Source organism: Coregonus clupeaformis, chromosome 20 (genome assembly GCF_020615455.1).
Source record: "Coregonus clupeaformis isolate EN_2021a chromosome 20, ASM2061545v1, whole genome shotgun sequence".
In the NCBI taxonomy this organism is placed as follows: domain Eukaryota; kingdom Metazoa; phylum Chordata; class Actinopteri; order Salmoniformes; family Salmonidae; genus Coregonus; species Coregonus clupeaformis.
The window spans coordinates 31,789,358-31,810,848 of NC_059211.1; the positions used below are offsets into that span (position 1 = coordinate 31,789,358).

At 43.7% G+C, this 21,491-nt stretch overlaps 1 protein-coding gene across 3 annotated transcripts in view; it reads right to left on the reverse strand.

Annotated features, from left to right (window-relative positions):
* Window positions 1–21,491, reverse strand: part of exoc2 (exocyst complex component 2) — a 116,386-nt gene that overhangs the window by 94,098 nt on the left and 797 nt on the right. For all 3 annotated transcript variants that reach the window (XM_041840201.1, XM_041840202.1, XM_041840200.1), the window contains exons 2-5: window positions 9,425–9,590; window positions 6,139–6,315; window positions 5,729–5,855; window positions 2,479–2,592 (exon numbers count right to left, since the gene is read on the reverse strand). In XM_041840201.1, the coding sequence (XP_041696135.1) occupies window positions 2,479–2,592; window positions 5,729–5,855; window positions 6,139–6,315; window positions 9,425–9,542 (536 nt within the window). In that variant the 5' untranslated portion in view covers window positions 9,543–9,590. The remainder of the gene's footprint in view (window positions 1–2,478; window positions 2,593–5,728; window positions 5,856–6,138; window positions 6,316–9,424; window positions 9,591–21,491) is intronic.

Consider the following 21,491-nt stretch of genomic DNA (forward strand, 5'->3'; position numbering starts at 1 on the left):
ATGAGAAAGAAAAGTGGGATATAAAGGTTAAACTCTGTTTACTTCCACGTGTGACACCATCCCGTCAGTCAGAGGAGTGTGTGTGTGCGTACGATCTTGTATGTGTAACGCACGCGAGTGAGAGTCTGCACAAGCGTGCGTGTACTCTGGGAGTGAATGGAAGTTTCCTCTGGAGGAAGAAACACAGGCCCTGTCAACCCAAAACAACCCAACCCAGTGGAGTCTGCAGCCCTGCAGTTGCTAGCCAGGACCAGGCAGGATCCATCCGCTAGACTGGGGGGTTAGATGGAGGGGAACCATTATGGATGACGGAGAGGAAACCAGGAGAGACTAATAATAACCTGACAGACAAGCTGACAAACACTATCCTAGTATGACAGAGAACAGGGGTCAGAGGTCAACAAGAGAAGGGACACTTCCTCCACATGTCCAAAGTTTTCTTGTGCCAAGTCAGGGGTCAGGGATCAACAGGGAATGGAGTTTACAGACTAGCTCTGTCTCTGGGTCAGTGGATTGATTGGATGGACTGAAAAACACATAATTAAAATAAATTACAAAATACGTTTTTTTTGTAAAGTGTATTGAGGCTTTTGTTGAATGCACTTTAAATAAATTGTGATGTGATTTGATTTGGTGATTAAGACAACATTCAAAAGTTTTGTGCCAAGTCACTGCATTAATTCCAACAGCGTTTTCAACTCGTAGTTTGGTCGTTTGGCTAGAGGGCTGACATTCATAAACAGATTTGTTGGGATGGTGCGCTGTCTGATTGGCTGGTATGGGAGAAATATGCTTGTGATTGGCTGTGTGTCTGACCCAGAGATCGTAGAAAATAGATACAGTGCCCTGCAAAAGTATTCATCCCCCTTGGCGTTTTTCCTATTTTGTTGCATTACAACCTGTAATTTAAATGGATTTTTATTTGGATTTCATGTAATGGACATACACAAATTAGTCCAAATTCGTGAAGTGAAAGGAAAAAAATAACTTGTTTCAAAAAATTCTAAAAAATAAATAACGGGAAAGTGGTGCGTGCATATGTATTCACCCCCTTTTCTATGAAGCCCCTAAATAAGATCTGGTGCAACCAATTACCTTCAGAAGTCACATAATTAGTTAAATAAAGTCCACCTGTGTGCAATCTAAGTCTCACATGATCTGTCACATGATCTCAGTATATATACAACTGTTCTGAAAGGCCCCAGAGTCTGCAACACCACTAAGCAAGGGGCATCACCAAGCAACCGGCACCATGAAGACCAAGGAGCTCTCCAAACGGGTCAGGGACAAAGTTGTGGAGAAGTACAGATCAGGGTTGGGTTATAAAAAAATATCAGAAACTTTGAACATCCCACGGAGCACCATTAAATCCATTATTAAAAAATTGAAATAATATGGCACCACAACAAACCTGCCAAGAGAGGGCCACCCACCAAAACTCACGGACCAGGCAAGGAGGGCATTAATCAGAGAGGCAACAAAGAGTCCAAAGATAACCCTGAAGGAGCTGCAAAGCTCCATAGCGGAGATTGGAGTATCTGGACATAGGACCACTTTAAGCCATACACTCCACAGAGCTGGGCTTTACGGAAGAGTGGCCAGAAAAAAGCCATTGCTTAAAGAAAAAAATAAGCAAACACGTTTGGTGTTCGCCAAAAGCATGTGGGAGACTCCCCAAACATATGGAAGAAGGTCAGATGAGACTAAAATTGAGCTTTTTGGCCATCAAGGAAAACGCTAACCCAACACCTCTCATCACCCAGAGAACACCATCCCCACAGTGAAGCATGGTGGTGGCAGCATCATGCTGTGTGGATGTTTTTCATCGGCAGGGACTGGGAAACTGGTCAGAATTGAAGGAATGATGGATGGTGCTAAATACAGGGAAATTCTTGAGGGAAACCTGTTTCAGTCTTCCAGATATTTGAGACTGGGATGGAGGTTCACCTTCCAGCAGGACAATGACCCTAAGCATACTGCTAAAGCAACACTCGAGTGGTTTAAGGGGAAACATTTAAATGTATTGGAATGGCCTAGTCAAAGCCCAGACCTCAATCCAATTGAGAATCTGTCGTATGACTTAAAGATTCCTGTACACCAGCGGAACCCATCCAACTTGAAGGAGCTTGCCTTGAAGAATATGCAAAAATCCCAGTGGCTAGATGTGCCAAGCTTATAGAGACATACCCCAAGAGACTTGCAGCTGTAATTGCTGCAAAGGTGACTCTACGAAGTATTGACTTTGGGGGGGTGAATAGTTATGCACGCTCAAGTTCAGTTTTTTTGTCTTATTTCTTGTTTGTTTCACAAAAAAATATATTTTGCATCTTCGAAGTGGTAGGCATGTTGTGTAAATCAAACGATACAAACCCCCAAAAAATCCATTTTAATTCCAGGTTGAAAGGCAACAAAATAGGAAAAATGCCAAGGGGGGTGAATACTTTTGCAAGCCACTGTAGGTAGGTAGGTCTGACCTACCTGGTGACAGAGTGGTTCTCGATGAGGTACCAGGTGGCTGAGAAGTTCTCGCTGGTGAAATCCCCACTCACCCCTGGGAACATGGCCTCCAGATCTTTCAGAGGGACCTTACCCCTGGGGGAGAAAACACACAGATAAAACTGATTACTAAGGAAACCCTGTTAAATGTATGTTTTATATATTATATGTATGGTCATGCTGTGGTCCTGTACGGCTCAGTTGGTAGAGCATGGCGCTTGCAACGCCAGGATTGTGGGTTCAATTCCTGGGGCCACCCATATGTCAAATGTATTCAGGCATGACTGTAAGTCACTTTTGGTTAAAAGCGTCTGCTAAGGGCCTCCCGAGTGGCGCAGCGGTCTAAGATCTGAGTACGATCCCGGGCAGTGTCGCAGCCGGCCCCGACCAGGAGACCCATGAGGCGACGCACAATTGGCCCAGCATCGTCCGGGTTAGGGGAGGGTTTGGCCGGCCGGGATGTCCTTGTCCCATCGCGCTCTAGCGACTCCTGTGGCGTGCCAGGCACATGCACGTTGACACAGTCGCCAGTTGTATGGTGTTTCCTCCGACACATTGGTGCGGCTGGCTTCCGGGTTAAGTGAGCAATGTGTCAAGAAGCAGTGCGGCTTGGCAGGGTTGTGTTTCGGAGGACGCATGGCTCTCGACCTTCGCCTCTCCCGAGTCCGTACGGGAGTTGCAGCGATAGGACAAGACTGTAACTAACAATTGGATATCACGAAAAAGGGGTAAAAAAATATATAAAATAAAATAACAATAATATTAAAAAGCGTCTGCTAAATGGAATATATTAATATAGATTATGCTGCAAAACCCATTTCTCTCTTTGACAATAAAGTTGAAACTTGAACACAATCTACACAAACAATGCATTAGAGGTAATGCTTACAACTGTACATAGTTACACAAATAAGAAAGAACATGTGTGACATCGTACAAAATAACAAGAACATCCTTCTTCTAATGTAATGAGGTGAAAGGTGAGTTGGAGTGTTGGTATAAAGTCCTCCAGCAGGGGTCAGTGTGAGGCCAAGCCGTGCCCAAGGACGAAGGGCCGGGCGTGGGAAGAGCAGTGTGTGACGCCTGGGCGCCCCTTGAGGACCCAGAGGTCGTTAGGAAGGTTTGATCTGTGGTAATGACCCGTGGGCTACACAAACTAAACCAATACCCCCCCCACCCCCACCATCCAGCCTGTACTGTACTGGAGCACACTGAGCCCTCAGGGAGTGATTACACACACACACACGCATGCACACAAACACATCATAGAGCAGAATTATCTCAGTAAAGATGTAAAGATGGGTTGTCATGGGAAAGAAGTGGGAGAGAGAGGGAGGGGTGAAAGTGCAAGTCTGATCATCATGGAAGGTTAACACCAATTAAACTCTCAAACCACTCACCACACTTTCGCCTCACAGTACCCATGCTCTTCTAACAATCTTGTAACGTTGTGGCTCAGTTGGTAAGAGTGTGACGTGAACAACAAAGTTTGCACATTGAATTCGCGCAGAGATCACGTGAACATACTAAAAATGGATGCACTGTACTGTACGTCGCTTTACAAAGCTTCTGCTTTGTGGCATACTAAATGTACACATGTATCTCGATAGAGACAGAGAGAGTGTTAGGGAGCAGAGAGAGAGAGAGTAAAAGTGAGAGAAACAACTTTCTCAGTCCGTTAAGTTATTCCCTCATCTCCATACCTGGCACGTTATCAAAGCCACATACAGGAAGCACATACGTATACGCTGAGAGAAACCCTCCTCTTACTATTGATGCAGTTCAGCAGGCTAACTCAAAACAAGCAGTTACAGTTCGGACATTATCACTCGAGCATTGCGGCTCGGACGACGTTTGTTACTCTGTAGCGTGTGGACCAAAATAAAAAGGAACAGGTTGATGAGGACATCACCAGGAAGTGTATTTCAGACCGACAAGATTACTTCCTGTCTGACCTCTCTGTTGGAATAACCAGCCAGTGACATCACCACCAGACAAACTTGTTCAAACTGGTTCAAGACCTCGTAATTATAATCATGGGTTGAAACTTATTGAACTACTAAACAATTACTAAGAGGTTGTCCGACTCCGTCCACTCCACTTCTCCTGGTCAGCTGTGTCTGGTTGGACAGCTAGCCACTGTTTCTATAGTAAACAGCATTGGCTATATTCATTAATGTGATGTGTGTGTACTGTGCAGTGTGTGTCTGTCCATTTGCATGGACCAGTGTCTTTACTTGAAAGATATTCTCTGGTACTTTTGTATACTTTTTAGCCAGCAGTTCTGAAAGTAGCACCCATGAGCCAAAAGTGGTCCACGAAAATGGTGTACTACGTCATGTCAAAAGCCCAAATGGCGAGAGGCATTGGCTGAAACTCGAATTGCTAGGGGGCTGGCCCACATGGGGGTAAATGTAGGGAAAATGGTGCCGCACAGCTTCCAGAAAACAGTTGCTTTCAAACTAGGGATTTCATGGCTAACTAAGGTAAGAGAGTAACTCTGCTCATAGATTATGCATGTATGAACTACACATTGAAAACATCCGCCCAAATCCGGAGGTTTAATAAAACACTTACTAGTCGCCAAAGTACCGGATAATGTCTTTAATGTGGCTAATAACATAAAGAGAAGAGGCGAACTGACTGGGTTGTATGGGTTGCAGCCTACCACTAGGCCCAGGAAAGTGACCCTGGACATGGAGGGTTTGCGGCTCAGTCAGAGGCTCTCCTCCCTGGCCACGAGTGGTCACTTGGCCCCTGGCGCCCCTGGCCCCTCTAAACCAAACAAACATCAGAGGGCCTAGAGCACAGACATACCAGAACTAAACTATACAAACTCAACTATACATTACATTACAGGCTGTTCTTTCTCTGCCAGGCGCGTGGGAGGTAGAGGCCACACCATACGCCTGCTATGACCATGTGTGGTGGGCTGCACTCTTTCTTTTCAACTATTTCCTTTCTTCTTTCCTTCTCCCTCCTTTAAACACAATGATGTTGTCTCCAGTGCGTTGTGCAGCGGTTAAAGCCAGTTGAGCCATTGCTGTGTTGGCATAACATTTCAAACACCTCCACATGGGGATCCTTTGTTTCTGTTTACAGACCTAAACCATGACTCAAAGACTAGAACCTGTGTGTTTATGTATGTATGTGTATGTATGTATGTGTGTGCGCGTGTGTGTAATGTGTGTATGTGTAGCACGCACGTGTGTGTGTGTATGTATGTTCCTACTTGTCTACGTCGATGCCCAATGGATTGCTGGGTCGTAGGGAGAGGGGAGAGATGCCTTTGTTGCGGTCGGTTCTCATGTCGTAATAGTTCATCTCATCCACCCACACAGCAGACTGGTCCAGGATACCTAGAGCACAGACACACACAGGAAACACATCATCACTGAGGGACAGCCCAGATCACACACTCAATAATAGTACCTGACAGAGCTACTATAGTTTGTACAGCAACACAGGACAAAACAGTATGAGTATCCATACTGTAGTTCCCCGCTACATCTGCTTGGTAATACTGAGGAAGATTGTCTGTACTTGCGCCACTGAGTAGTCGTTCTAGAGTTCCTCTGATGATTGACAGAGAGACTTGTATTAGAACTGGAGTGGTTGCTGAGAGCAGCAACACTATCATACCGATCTTCTCAGCCTTGAGCAGTTTGAAGGAGACGGTGGAGGTGCCGTGTCCTCCTGACTTGGTGCTGACGATGATCTCTCCCTTATCGTCTTTGGCCGGGCCCACATGACACACTATTTTACTGGCTGACATCCACTCAGCCGTCAGCAGGCAGTTGTGACCACAGATGGAGAGACCTGAGGGAGAGAGAGAAATATATAGGCACGCTTACAGCAACAGAACAAGTAATAACACAGAGACACACAGAGAAAATGCATGACACAATGACACAAACAGCAGTTTAATAAACCTGTCATTAGGGGTCAAAGTTCAGCCCAGGGTCCAGTCAGTCCTGTGTAGCCCTGACAAGTCTGCCACAGTTTCATCATTCTCTCCACACTGAGAGTGCTGTCACTTCACTGCTAAGTGGCTCATTACATATCTATTTACTCTACTTTTACACTCTCTTTTATTTATCTTTCTATCTGACCCTTCTCATGGAGTAAAGAGAAGTTTAGAGAGAATAGAGAAAGAAAGAGAGAGAGAGTGAGAAAGAGAGAGAGAAGAAAAAGTGAAACCACCTCTGATTTATCTGACCAAAGGGAACTGGACAGAGAGCTGCAGATGACTGTACTCAAACATCATAAAAGCCTGTGAGAGATGATCAACAAATAACCATTGAAACAAACTGTGAATAATAAAACAGTCATTAAATTAAAGCACATTTCCTGCCTTTGTTCTGTACTGGTTGTTTTGTTTGAATATACAGTATATGCACTAACACACACGTGTTGCTATCCAACATCTAATAGGCTAATTTCAGGCTCCAGGGACATTAGTGGTCAGAAATGCACTACATGACCAAAACTATGTGGACACCTGCACGTCAAACATCTCATTCCAAAATCATGGGCATTAATATGGAGTTGGTCCCCCCTGTGCTGCTATAACAGCCTCCACTCTTCTGGGAAGGCTTTCCACTAGATGTTGGAACATTGCTGTAGGACTTGATTTCATTCAGCCACAAGAGGTCGGGCACTGATGTTAGTGCGATTAGGCCTGGCTTGCAGGCAGCGTTCCAATTCATCCCAAAGGTGTTTGATGGGGTTGAGGTCAGGGCTCTGTCCAGGCCAGTCAAGTTCTTCCACACCGATTTCGACAAACCATTTCTGTATGGACCTCGCTTTGTGCACGGGGGCATTGTCATGCTGAAACAGGAAAAGGCATTCCACAAACTGTTGCCACAAAGTTGGAAGCACAGAATCGTCTAGAATGTCATTGTATGCTGTAGCGTTAAGATTTCCCTTCACTGGAACTAAGCGGCCTAGCCCAAACCATGAAAAACAGCCCCAGACCATTATTCCTCCTCCACCAAACTTTACAGTTGGCCCTATGCATTGGGTCAGGTAGCGTTCTCCTGGCATCTGCCAAACCCAGATTAGTCCGTCGAACTGCCAGATGGTGAAGCGTGATTCATCACTCCAGAGAACGCGTTTCCACTGCTCCAGCGTCCAATGGCAGCAAGCTTTACAGCACTCCAGCCGACGCTTGGCATTGCGCATGGTGATCTTAGGCTTGTGTGCAGCTGCTCATCCATCGAAATCCATTTAATGAATCTCCCGACGAACAGTTACTGTGCTGACGTTGCTTCCAGAGGCGGTTTGGAACAGACGATTTGTAAGCGCTTCAGCGGTGGTCCCGTTCTGTGAGCTTGTGTGGCCTACCACTTCGCTGCTGAGCCGTTGTTGCTCCTAGACGTTTCCACTTCACAATAACAGCACTTACAATTCACATACCTTTGTATATATAGTGTCAATATAAATCATTGGCCAGGGCTCAGCCTGCCAAGTGCACAGTCGTGTGTGAGGCCATGTTTTGGGGCTTTCTGCCGCACTCAGTTCATGTGCTTTGGTTTTCATTTGTGGGTGGCTTAATTCTAATTGATTAAAATAATACTGAAATTCTAGGGAAATGAGTGGTGGCATTTTGACAACGCAAAAAAATCTGGGCATTTACATCAAAATAAATGCTGACTTTAATTCTAAGCAACGGATGTTCCACAATAAGGCATTTTGAAATAGCAGCTAAAAGAATTGTGGAAGTACAGTTTATTTTCTTTACACTAGCACAACTTAATTTGCCAAATATGACAAATGTCAAACAAAAAAGATATATATTTAAAACAAAACAAATTATTGTAATTCTGTAAAAACAATTAACCCATAATTCTAAAACATCTAATAATTTTGGTAAATTACATTTTGATCAAATTTAATAAAAACAGGACATGCAGTATTTAGTTAGAGTATCAAATTGCTCATTTTTTGTGGTAACAAATATGTTAAATTGTCTCCCTTTTAACAACAAATCATCATAATTGATAGCCCTACATATTGACTACCATATTAATAAAAGATTCCCGTCATTGCTATAATACTCTAACCAAATATCCTGATATCCTTGACAATAATACAGCTGAAATTCGATTTCTTTTTTACAATTTTGTAGCAAACGTGTCCAGTAATTAGAACTTCTAACAATCTTTAAATTCAACATTTTGACAAATTCATCTTTACCACAAAGGTTAGAAAATGCTATTTTAGGCCTAAATTCAATTAACAAATACCAAAAACCTGCAATAACATATTGTTCAGACATCGTATGATTTGTTTCAGCATTTAAATCACAGATTTTAAATGTAGACCTAAAACCTTTAAACACAGTCTTATTTTTAAACAAAATCAATATGGGTTAAAATTAATTATCTTGGCCGGGTATATAAAATTGTGAATTAGGCAGAGGTTTCACTCAGTTGAAAGAAACGAAAAGTAATTGAACATTAAAAACAGCAACAAACACTCTGTGTAATGTAAGCAGAGCCTGACCACGGCTGACTAAGGTCCAGTGTGTTCTGTGGTAGACTGTAGGCTAGCCAGGCTCTGGGTAAATTAATAAAAGTCACTCAGTCTGACTCTGACGAAGGGTCATAACGGCATGAACCCTACCTCACAGACTGGGAAGAGCCTTAGACTAACAGACTAACACTCTGTCTAACACACTCTCTCTCATACACAACACACACAAACAATTATTGTCAATGCCAGTGAAAACACTTACATACCAAACAGAATAACTTTATGCATCAAAAACAACCGCAGTAATTAATGACATTACAGAAAGGTGGGCAATCAATTTTTTTTTTTTATATGGAAGTGAATTGCCTGTCGGAAGTCAAATGCAAATAACAGTGTGTGTGTGTGTGTGTACGTTTGTGCTTGCATGTGTATGTGTGTGTCATACTCGTACCAACTAGGTCTGCGGGGCCAGTGCCCAGGTTCTCTCCTCGGATGGTGACCTTGGTCCATGAGGTGCCCTCGTTGGGTGAGATGCCCGTCACCAGGGGGGGCTGGTGGGCACGAGACATGGTGGTGGTCACGTGTGTGCAGGAACACGGAGAAAGTCAGTCAGCAACCTGTGAACACAGCAGGGGAGAGGGGAAAGACAGAAGGACACGTAACACAGATATTAGTCTAATACAGAAACACAACTGTAATGTGTACAGCACAGCTATAGGCTAATGTGTTATTACTTATAAGCATGTATGAACCTTTATAATGTTTTATTATGCAGAATATCTTAAAATGCTTATATTTAAAAGAGTTTGAAAGAGAAGGCTACAACGTCTACAATCATAGGAGGACATGAGGGTGCTGGTAGGAGCTCTGACCGGACTGAGAGAGAGAGAGAGAGAGAAAGAGGGAGAGGAAAGGAAAGGAGGAATGTAAACCTCAGAGAGTAGGATAAATAAACCTGCTCTCCCTCATCGATTCCACATAGCCTAACCTACACAACGTGTGTTTGTGTAGGAGACCGAAAAGCGGGTGCAAGTATGTGTGTGTGTGTGTGTGTGTGTGTGTAGGCTATGTAGCAGCAGTAGAGGCTACTCAAAGGAGGAAGGGGAGGACCATCCTCCTCAGTGAATTTCAGCAACATTTCCATTGTGAAACATAAAAAAAGTTATCCTTTTTAGATAAAACTATACTGAACAAAAATATAAAACGCAACATGCAACAACTTCAATGATTTTACAGAGTTACAGTTCATCTAAGGAAATCAGTCAATTGAAATATATTCATTAGGCCCTAATCTATGGATTTCACGACTGTGCAAGAACGCAGCCATGGGTGGGCCTGGGAGGACATAGGTCCACCCACTTGGGAGCCAGGCCCACCCACTGGGGAGCCAGGCCCAGCCAATCAGAATTAGTTTTTCCCAACAAAAGGGCTTTATTACAGACATAAATACTCCACAGTTTAATCAGCTGTCTGGGTTGCTGGTCTCAGACGATCCCGCAGGTGAAGAAGCCTGATGTGGAGGTCCTGGGCTGGCGTAGTTATACGTGGTATGCGGTTGTGAAGCCGGTTGGACGTACTGCCAAATCCTCTAAAACGATGTTGGAAGCGGCTTATGGTATTGAAATTAACATTCAATTATCTGGCAACAGCTCTGGTGAACATTCCTGCAGTCAGCAAGCAAATTGCACGCTCCCTCAAAACTTGAGACATCTGTGGCATTGTGTTGTGTGACAAAGCTGCACATTTTATAGTGACCTGTTATATTTGTTATTGTCCCCAGCACAAGGTGCACCTGTGTAATGATCATGCTGTTTAATCAGCTTCTTGATATACCACACCTGTCAGGTGGATGGATTATCTTGGCAAAGGAGAAATGTTCATAACAGGGATGTAAACAAATTTGTGAACTAAATTTGAGAGAAATACGCTTTTTGTGCGTATGGAAAAATTCTGGGATCTTTTAATTCAGTTTATGAAGCATTGGACCAACACTTTACATGTTGCATTTAATTTTTGTTCAGTATATATTCACGTCACCAAATAATTGATTAAAACACAATGTTTTGCAATGAAGGTCTACAGTAGCCTCAACAGCACTCTGTAGAGTACCACCATTGTGTAGCCTGAGGACAGATAGAGGAGGACGGAAACTGAGTACATTGACTTCAATACAAAACCTAGGAGGCTCATGGTTCTCACCCCATTACACAGTAATTATGACAACTTCCGGAGGATGTCCTCCAACCTATCAGAGCTCTTGCAGCATGAACTGACATGTTGTCCACCCAATCAAAGGATCAGAGAATGAATCTAGTACTGAAAGCATAAGCTACAGCTAGCTAGTAGTGCAGTGCATAAAATGTGGTGAGTAGTTGACTCAAAGAGAGAGAAAGACAATAGTTGAACAGTTTTGAACAAATTAATTTCTTCAAAAATGAAGAAGCGAGGGAGCTAGCTATATTTCGTTGTATTTTTCTCACTTTCACTTACTTAGCTAGCAAATGCAGCTAGCTAGTTTAGCCTACTCAAACACCCGGCTCAAACAGAGAGGGATGATAGCTGGCTGCTAGCTATGTTAGCTAGCTGGCTATTGTTATCCAACAAGTCAAGGTAAGCTTTTGGTTTTATTAATTGATTGCCACCGGTGCCCACTGGTGTAACTGATAAACATAGTTAAGCATTTTACTGCTCTGCAATTCACAGTGCATAGGGGAAAGTGGGGCTAAATTGAACAATGACTAAAACGGTGATGAGACAGACATTATTTTTTGTTGATCAAGAGTAGTGGCAACCAGAGAAAGTGGGGTAAAAACTTGTGACATGAAGTGGTTTCTGTGAGAAGTACAGGCAGGGTGTTACCCCGGTGGCGAGTTACCCCAAGTTACCCTAATAGGTAGGCCTACATCATAATCACTGTGCTAATGCAAGTTTTTTGGGCCAACAAATTCATCAATAGGATAATAACTAGTTAAAAGATCACATTTGGGATCTGGCTAATGACATTCCTAATATAGCCCAATTGGGTCAATGCTTCAGCCTATTTATTTGCACTTTGCTGCATCAGTTGGGCTACAGGTGATCATGTTTCTTGTTAATAGCTTACCTGTTAATATGGACCATGCATAGGCTACATACATGGCCCAATATGTTAAAATCATTTTAACAAATCATTTTACCAATGTGTTATTGGGCTCATTTCTGGAGTTGGAAATTATATTTTAGATGGTGTCAGCATACTTTTATTTTCAGTCAATTTGGAGTAGAATGTCCTTTTTAAAAAAGTCACCAGAACTGAGCTTCTCAATAACCCGCCCCCCCCTCAACCCCCCTCTGTGACCTTTTTCCCCCACTGCTACAAATGTTTCCAGAGAAAACACTGTCACACACAGAACAAACAGCAATCACCTGTGTAGAGATGATATGCCAGTGTGGAAGAGGAAACAGCTAAAAGCTGGGTACATTTTTTACATAAAATGTGAAACTGTTTAGAATATTAAAATTAAAAAGGAGGAAAATAGATGTGTTACTAACGGATTTGAAGAGATCTAAAAAGCCTGTAGAACGAGGGGTGTCCAATACATTTTTCATCACAGATGTGTGTTAATAAATAGCTGCCAGGTCTGGTTGAGGTTGAACAACCGTGCCTCTCTGTAACCACTTTGCTTTCTAATACTAAAGCCAAAACACGTTCTCTACAAACAAGGCAGGAGCTCACACGGAACAAGGGAACCAATCACCATGCAGCAAATCTGTGGCAACATCATCAACATCTCAGAGTGTACGTTTACCTACACTTGTTGAATATTTGTTGATAAACTGAACAAGTTTAATAAGGCTAAGTTTACAAAAGATACAACATGTAAAATGATTCAGCACATTCACAAAAGCACACATCTAACCAGTCCATAACAGCACCTAGCTAGCTACACACACAGAATGATAGAACAGCAATTCTACTAGGCTATAATCTGAGTTCACACACACACACACACACACACAATGACATCTTAAAGAGATGGGGGTCTGATAGCTCAAAGGGGATGTAGGACCAACTCATGCAGCCTAACCTAACCTCCGCTGCAGTGTGCTAGTCAGAGGAAATCTAGGGGCAGGGGATCTGACATGGAGAAGATAAGAGGCTAACAGGCCTTAAACAAGCCCCTCGTCTGTCGTTCATCAAGCCCATATGTTTAGAAGGGGAGTTTGAGTGGAGGGGGCAGTGGGGAATATAGAGGTTAGTCTGTCTTCTTCTTCTACAACTGTTGTGTTTCCTCAACAGGAGTGTTTCTATCCCCATCTTGGGTACACACACACACAGGCTGGGCAGATTGACAGCTCTGCTCAGTTGCGTGCGAGGGGACCCGAGCTGGCGCTGTGTGGTCTGTGTGTATGTGAGAGAGTGTGTGGAGGGATCTGTGCTGCGGAGCAGAGCGGAGGGGTCTGGGCAGCGTGTGTGTGTGTGTGTGTTTCTGTGTGTGTGTGTGGTCCGGGTGTGTGGTCTCTGGCTCGGGCCTGAGGAGAGCCTGCTGACGGCTGGGATGAGAAAAGAGCGCTGTGTTTACTTTACTCTGGGGGCCATGCATGGACACGGGAACACTGCCCAGACCCCTCCGCTCTGTAACACACACACACAGACAGAGCAAGGAGGCGCTTGCACAAGCCACATGTCACAAGCTAGTGGAACAACCCTGTCAGTGACAATTAAGGCATAGACGTTACATTTTGAATAAACCTTTTATGTAGGACTACGTCTATTATATTGACCAAGCTCTTAGATATATGACAGGAGCAGAAACAAAACTAAGCTGTATCAAAAGGAACTCCAGAATTAGAGAAAGGAATGCCTATTCAGGTTTCCCTAGGTTATTGTTTATTGCCATGAGTCATACTGTAACTGAAAAAAGGGGGAAAAACAGGTAAGCTAAGCAACAGTATTTGCATGACTGCACTGCAGACTGTTTTACAGCAGTGTGTTTGTTTATTAGTTCTACAAAAATCCTCTAGGTGGCACTAAAGGACCCTCTTTTGACAGCCTACAATGAATCACCTCAAAACCAAAGGTAGGCTAGAGACATTTACATTTTACATTTTAGTCATTTAGCAGACTCTCTTATCCAGAGCGACTTACAGTTAGTGAGTGCATACATTTTCATACTGGCCCCCCGTGGGAATCGAACCCACAACCCTGGCATTGCAAACGCCATGCTCTACCAACTGAGCTACACGGGACACTGCACACAGTACAGTAATAACAGTTAAAGTCATATAAAAGGCAGTTAAGGCCCGCTTTCTCCTGTTCTCTCTGCCTGTTTCTTCTTACCATTCTTGTTGTTTATCCTGTGTTTATACAACGGGTGGTTCTAATCCTGGACGCTGATTCGTTAAAACCACATTCCAACCGGTGTCTATTCCACAAGGTACCACTGGCTAAAGCTATGACGTTGAAATGCCTATTGACTCGGTTCCATTTCACTGCCCAGCCAGACAATTTATAAACTTGATCTACACTGTAAAAAGCATTTAGAAATTATCTCCCATTTCTTTTAGACTAGCAATTGGTTTTCAATAGTGGAGATTTGTATAAACCTTGCAGTCTGTCTCTCTGACATTTGCAACATTGTTTCAGTATTGAAATTCGATCAACAGCTGTCCCATAGTAATGAATGTCAGGAGTCGGGATGAGACACACAGGCAGGCAGATTTTCTCAGCCAGTCGAAATCATGAATCAGCATCATTTGTATGGTATGTAAAAAGAAATGTCAATAGATATACAAAGACATTTCAATAGAAAACAGGTGAAACGAAACAAAGCGCAGCTAGTTTGCAGTCTTTCCAGCTTCAGTTTGAATTGACTGTGTTAGCTGTGTTGGTGTTGTGTTAGCTGTGTTGTTGGCTAGCTCCTCTGAACAACAGTGTCCTGACGAGAGAGCACATTTTCTATGCCAGGTGAACTCGCGCATCATTAGCTCATTGTTATGGATGTGCCCAAATAAATGTCACTAGAAAACAGCTTAATAATAACAAATACAAATTCAGCTACTTTGCTGTTATTCGGGCTGCACGGTTTGACATGACTGTAAGTTAGCCATAGTTGGCTAGCTAGCAAGCAAGGGATAAGAACGTTGCCAGCCAGTATGGCAATGGAACATTTAGAACGAACGACTGGGTCCGGTCCATAGATACAAAACAAAACGACTTAACGACTGGGTCGCGTCTCTGGTAAATGAACCGATAGAACGAATGAGCCGGCTTGGGTAGCAACCTTAGATTTGTGCCGGGACTATATCTTGTGGAAGGATGAAATAGTATGAATAAATTCATCAAAATAAAGTTAACGAAAATATGTTAATTATTATTTGAATATGTTGGTAAAACAACCGTAATGTGGTCAATGAGTAGGACGATGTTTGATAATGAAGTGATAATCAACACCCGTGCCAATATCCTCCAAACACTAGCTTCTCGAGCATTATAATAATATAATAATAATATGCCATTTAGCAGACGCTTTTATCCAAAGCGACTTACAGTCATGCGTGCATACATTTTTGTGTATGGGTGGTCCCGGGGATCGAACCCACTACCTTGGCGTTACAAGCGCCGTGCTCTACCAGTTGAGCTACAGAGGACCACATTATCACTTAATTATCAAACATCTTCCTACTCATTGGCCACCTTACGGATGCTGAAGCATTCTCTCTCTATACATTTACATTTAAGTCATTTAGCAGACGCTCTAATCCACATAGAAAGATTTTTCACCTAGTCGGCTCAGGGATTCAAACCAGCATCCTTTCAGTTACTGGCCCAATACTCTTAACCGCTAGGCTACCTGCTGCCCTAGGCAACATCTCCCAGTCTACGTCTTGCTCCCTCAGTGCTTATGTTCTAATTGGGCTAAAAAGGCAGGTTTGTTTTACTTGGAGAGGGACTTATAAACAGAGTGACTGCCCCTCCTCTATTTGGTAGCTCTGTCACACTAGAGCCTACTAGGTCGTGATAAGCAACAGAAACAGAGCTAACAAGCCCAGGGAGAAAGGAGCTCTCTGGTTAGGGAAGAGTGCATGTAGCCCAAGTTGCGTGGCACCATATTCCTAATATAGTGCACTACTATTGACCAGAGCCCTATGGTAGTGCACTAGCCTATAGGGAGTAGGGTGCAATTTGTGACACAGCCAGCCGTAGAATGGGCTGAATATGAGGAATGGCTTTTTTCATAGGAAGTATTTATACTGTATATTTATACTGTATATTTAAGAACATATGAAAACCATATAGGCCTATGCCCTAGGACATTTGCACACTTCAAATAATATACCCCACACACGATGCCAGGACATTGTTCTGTTTTAGAAAGAGGCATATGGAAGCTAAGGAGAGCAAATAAGAGTATTGTGATAGATATGTACATTTGAATATATATTTAACACAGCCTAGGATGCGTGCCCTAACAAACCCACCCACAAGCCAGCATTTAAGCACACACAGCACGTGTTGATCATCAGTCTGTCATATTGGCCCCCCTCTGAGAGCTTGTCTGGGTTTTAGGGGTATGGCTGATTTTCCCCTGCTGTTTAGGTTAATGAACTGGATAGGAGGAAGGGTTCTGGGGAGAGCAAGGGGCCGAGAAGGGGGTAGCAGCGGCTTGACAGGGGGGTGACTTCACTTACTGCTCCCAAACGTAGGCCTTAAGTGGTTTATTTAAGTCATTTATTCCTAAACTTTCTTACTACTTCCAACATGAGTCCCTTCCATCCCTCCCTACTGCTACAGAAGGACTGAGTCACTGTGAGAAGGACCTGGGGGGTAGAGGGGGGTTACAGAGGGTGGAGGGGGTGGTCAGAGAGGTGTCCCCTTGGCTGTCAGGGGGATATCCCTACTGGAGACAGCAATGGGCTGAGTTTACAAACTGAGCTTGTACACACAACAGGCCTGCCTATTCTGAATTTGACATATAGTGTGTAGTGTAGTGGTCCACTTCGCTCTGGTCTGAGCTCTATGTACTATACTGTTTCTCGTATCCCCATATAGGAGTGATTGACAGGTGATAGGGGGTTAGGTGTGTGTTCTGTGTGATGGTCTGGGCTAGGGGCACAACGGGACCCTTTCAGACATCTCCGTCTGCCCCCCACACCGCCATGCCTGCCTCTCCGTCTGCCCCCCACACCGCCATGCCTGCCTCCCCATCAGCGCTGCTACCACTAAGCCTCCCCAGTACCCCATGCTAACACTCTCCTCAGCCCCCCAACATTACACAAACACCAGATTCCATCAAAGATCCCCTCAGTCTGAATGCACAGAGCTGGCCAAACATCATGGCCCTGGTATAACTGGCTCTGATCTCTGATCGGACAGGCCAGCGATTTAAGAAACCATTCCTCACTCAAAACTCACACCAGAACTACAGATTGCTTTGAACTGGCCCTCAGTGGCAGACTGGCAGGGGAGAGAGAGAACACTGCCAAGTATTTCACAGACAGCACCAGTTAGGCTACACTCTCTCTGATGTGTGCATTAAAGGAAAAGTAATGGGATCAAATAAGGTTCAGAAGACTGACAACAAGGCTAATACATAGGCTAGTTTTATTTTGAATCAAACATTACATTTGATGAGGCACGAATCCATTACAAATAGACAAATTCAAATCAGCACTATTGTGTAAAACAAACAACCAAATAATCTGACTCGTAATATGTTGTCATTGCAGTGCCATTTATGTTTTTGGGCAGACAGACATTTCTTGTTGTCGAATCTGTTGCCAGTCAAGCCTTCCACAATGAGTCAGCACTTCTCAGCCAAACCCAACACAGGACAGTAAGAGGTTCCAGGAGAGGACTAGACCAGAGCAATCAGGGATCTGGCGTCTGGGTTTGGCTCTCTCCATCCCCTCGGTCTCCTCTCCGGTTTGTTATCCTTTGGCTGGCTCTCTGTCTGTTTGTTGGTCTGAAATTATATTTTTAAGATCTAACTTAAGCATAGGCACCAATTTCTCCTCTCAGAATCCTGGATAAATAAACAGAACAGTGAAATGTGGGCGTATGAATGCAGGCTGATGTTTGTAGAGGATTTAAGATGTGGAGACAGAAAGCTACAGAATGAGATGCCACGGGGAGACAGGGTTTAAACCTTGGTAATGCCTTGTCACAAGTACAGTAACTTTGTTTACATACAAAAACATGGATCATCATGATGAGCGTGAGAACTGGGAACTAGTGCTAATTCTCATTTTTTTCTCACAGAAAACCACAGACTAGACCTATTAAACTGTACAATACCAAAACAGCTCCTTTAGCATAAATTGCAAACAAACAGTGAATTGAGTGGTTCCTTCTGCTAATGTATTATGTTATTACAGGGTTGTTACAGGGTTGTACCATGGCATTGTTGAATAGTGTTTCTTATTGGCTTGAACGGCATTCTAGAGCGTGCATTATTTCACTATAATGCACAGTATATCGGCTATAGTCAACGGCTATAGTTAATTCTTACATGTTTTGTTTGAGCTGCTTTTGAAAGCAAAAGTCGAATTGAAAACATTATTGGTATTGTTGAATTAGATTTTTATAATAGCAAGCTAGGACTGATGGTTTGGTTAGCTAAACTAGCAAGTATGTTTGTTTAGTTACCATGACAACTACTGTAGCTATAGTAAACTTGCTAGCTACTTCAGTGGATGTTGAACACCTTTCTACTGGCAAATGAACACATTCTAGTGGCAAATGTGTTAAATTATAGCCATGGTATAAAAGGGATAATCAACTCGGGGCTCTATGCGTTCTCTGGAAAATTATGCAACTCCGTGATAGGTGAGTTCCACTCCGCTAGCGCATCGTGGAATACACCTTTCAAGTCGTTCATTCATTTCCATAGAATGCATAGCCCTCATTGATGATCCCTTACTTATTACTGTGTTATTACTGTATTATTACTGTGTTATTACAGGGTTATTACTGTTTTATCACCCCTCCCTCCCCAGCTCCCCAGCTCCCCTCTCCCAGATTCCAGTGTGGTCTGTCCTGGACTACCCTGTGGTCTGACTGGGTCAGGGAACTGACCCAAGGACTGTGAAAACCAATGGCCCACAAACAAGCCTGTCAGCAGGGGGAACTGGGAGAGGAGAAAGAGGGGCTACCAGCCAGGTGGGGGAGAGGGGTGAGAAAAGGAATGACAGAGGTGAGACAGAAGTGCCACTCTCCAAAAACAGAACCCTTCACTCACACTCACCGTAACTATTCAAGGAGCCTGTCTATGAGAGGGGCCGGCCAACAGGTGGGGGAGAGTGGAGAGAGAGGAGGGACGACAGTGGTGAGAGAGAAGTGCCACTCCAAAAACATTGCCCCGCATCAACCCTCCCACCCCTGCTGTAACCGCTCTGCTTCAACCAACCCTGGCTTAACCCTAAAGCAGCAACCACTGCTGAGAAAGTGCCACAAAAATATAACCCACTGTCGAGCATTCCACCAAAACAAACAAGCAGGGGCCGGCCAGCCCACCCAACATTTCCAATTATCGCCCCGTGAGGGGGCAGGAAATGGCCCTGTGTCCTCCCCAGGGAGGAGGGTGGTAGTCAAGGGTGAGGGGTGAGGTACGGGGGTCCTAAAGGCTTCAACCACAGAGAGACAGAGACAGCTTTGCTCTGATTTCCTGTGACATGCTATGTGTCAATCCCAGAATGATTCACACACACACAGTGTGAAAAGTTGTAGAAAATGTTCAGTAAGAAAGGTTTTATATTTTGGGGGAATTTCAAAAAATCGTTCAAAATAATACAGTAATTGATAGGCCTGCACACCCACCCACACAACATGCACACAAAACGCAAGAATTCAGATCCTTTAATAAAGCAGCGTGGGGAAACACAGGACTACCATACCTATATTACTGTTAGTCTTCATTTTCCAGTTGTTGTTAAACATACTGTATTCCTAGGTGTGATAACAGGACATGGCTTGTGATACCTTAAGCTGTAGAGCAGCAAGGGAAAGAGCTGCCTGTGCAGTCTCACTCTCTCTCCCAAATGCTCCAGCTGAAACAGCACACAGTGTGCAGTACGCGAGGACACACACACACACACACACACACACACACAGCAACAAGGGTCTGTGCTCTGACCTTTCATTTCTGAGGGTAACACAGCAGGGGTAATGTGCCTCTACCAATAAGAAGACCCCCTCAACACTGATCCAACATTAAAAATTAGGGGCTCTGATACATTAAGGCAGCTGCTTGCCTATCCGCCACACTTAGTCCTACATCATTTTGATGATATCTAAGCTTAAAATCTTACAAAAAAAAAAGCTTACAAGTAGCTTACATAAATGTAGGCTATTGCAAAGTCACATTTAGATCAGAAGTCTGATGAAGCAGTTAAAATTGGATCCAAGGAGACTAAAGATAGCCTAGCGCTAACATAACAATGATCTGTATACTACAGTTCCAAAACACTGACCTTCTAGCTACCAATTATGGATGATTGAGAACACAACAATATGCTACTGTATCAGTGCAGCAGGATCATCTACCAAATGTCAATCACAAAAATCATGACAATCAGGGTTGGCGACTGTGCAGAGGCCGGGACAGTGCCTCAGGGCAGGCGAATCACGTCAGGCTCTATCTGATGGGGCGTAATCATGCAGTAACTGGCCATAATGAAAGACAAACAGCCCTACAGTGTGGGCTCAGCCTAACTACGCTCTGTTGCAAGCAAACATTTTCATAATGTTAATTTCACATTCTCAACATTCTTCTATTGTTGTCACTGCCATGAATGGTAAATCATACAAGTAAGGTTGGAGGCTTGGGGAACACACACACACACACACACAGGCACGTGCACACACACACACACAGTAACACTTCAGCTACACTACAAGCGTTGCCATCAATGTGACGTTCTATCTGTTACACAGAAACTCACCGAAATCAACTTTATTTCTCATTATTTCAATTCACAAGAACAGGCGTCAGCCATCGAGAATTGAACCTTGGCGTGACGCAACACAAGCAGTATAGCAGCTGTCATTGATTTCAAAAGAAGCATTCCCTCAATGGCTGATGGCAATGTCGGGCTCTTGATGGCTGCAGTGTAGCAGGGCTGTTAAACTGAGAAAGGGGGCATTAGCAGTTTACTAAGGATACAGCAGTGATCGGTATTGAGGCCAGTCAGGGTACCCATCAATAAAACAAAACAACAAGGGTAAATGGCTATTGGTTTGACAAGCCACTGTTTCCATTCTAATCTGCAGAGGCAAATTTGCACTTATAGCCCAAACAGTGTATTTCATGAGATTAGCATTACATAGGCCTTTGCCTAAACATCAGCCTGTTACCATGGTTACCCCATGGTAATTCAGACTGAAGAAGTCGCCCTAAAAAATAGTCTCTACAAGCCAGAATGTTGAATACAATTATATGTACACTTACTTTACCTGTTTGTGCTGTTGGTCCTTTTGACGGTAGGAAGTGGAGATAAAATATCCACAGGAAAGTATTGCTTACCTGAGTCTTTGCAGC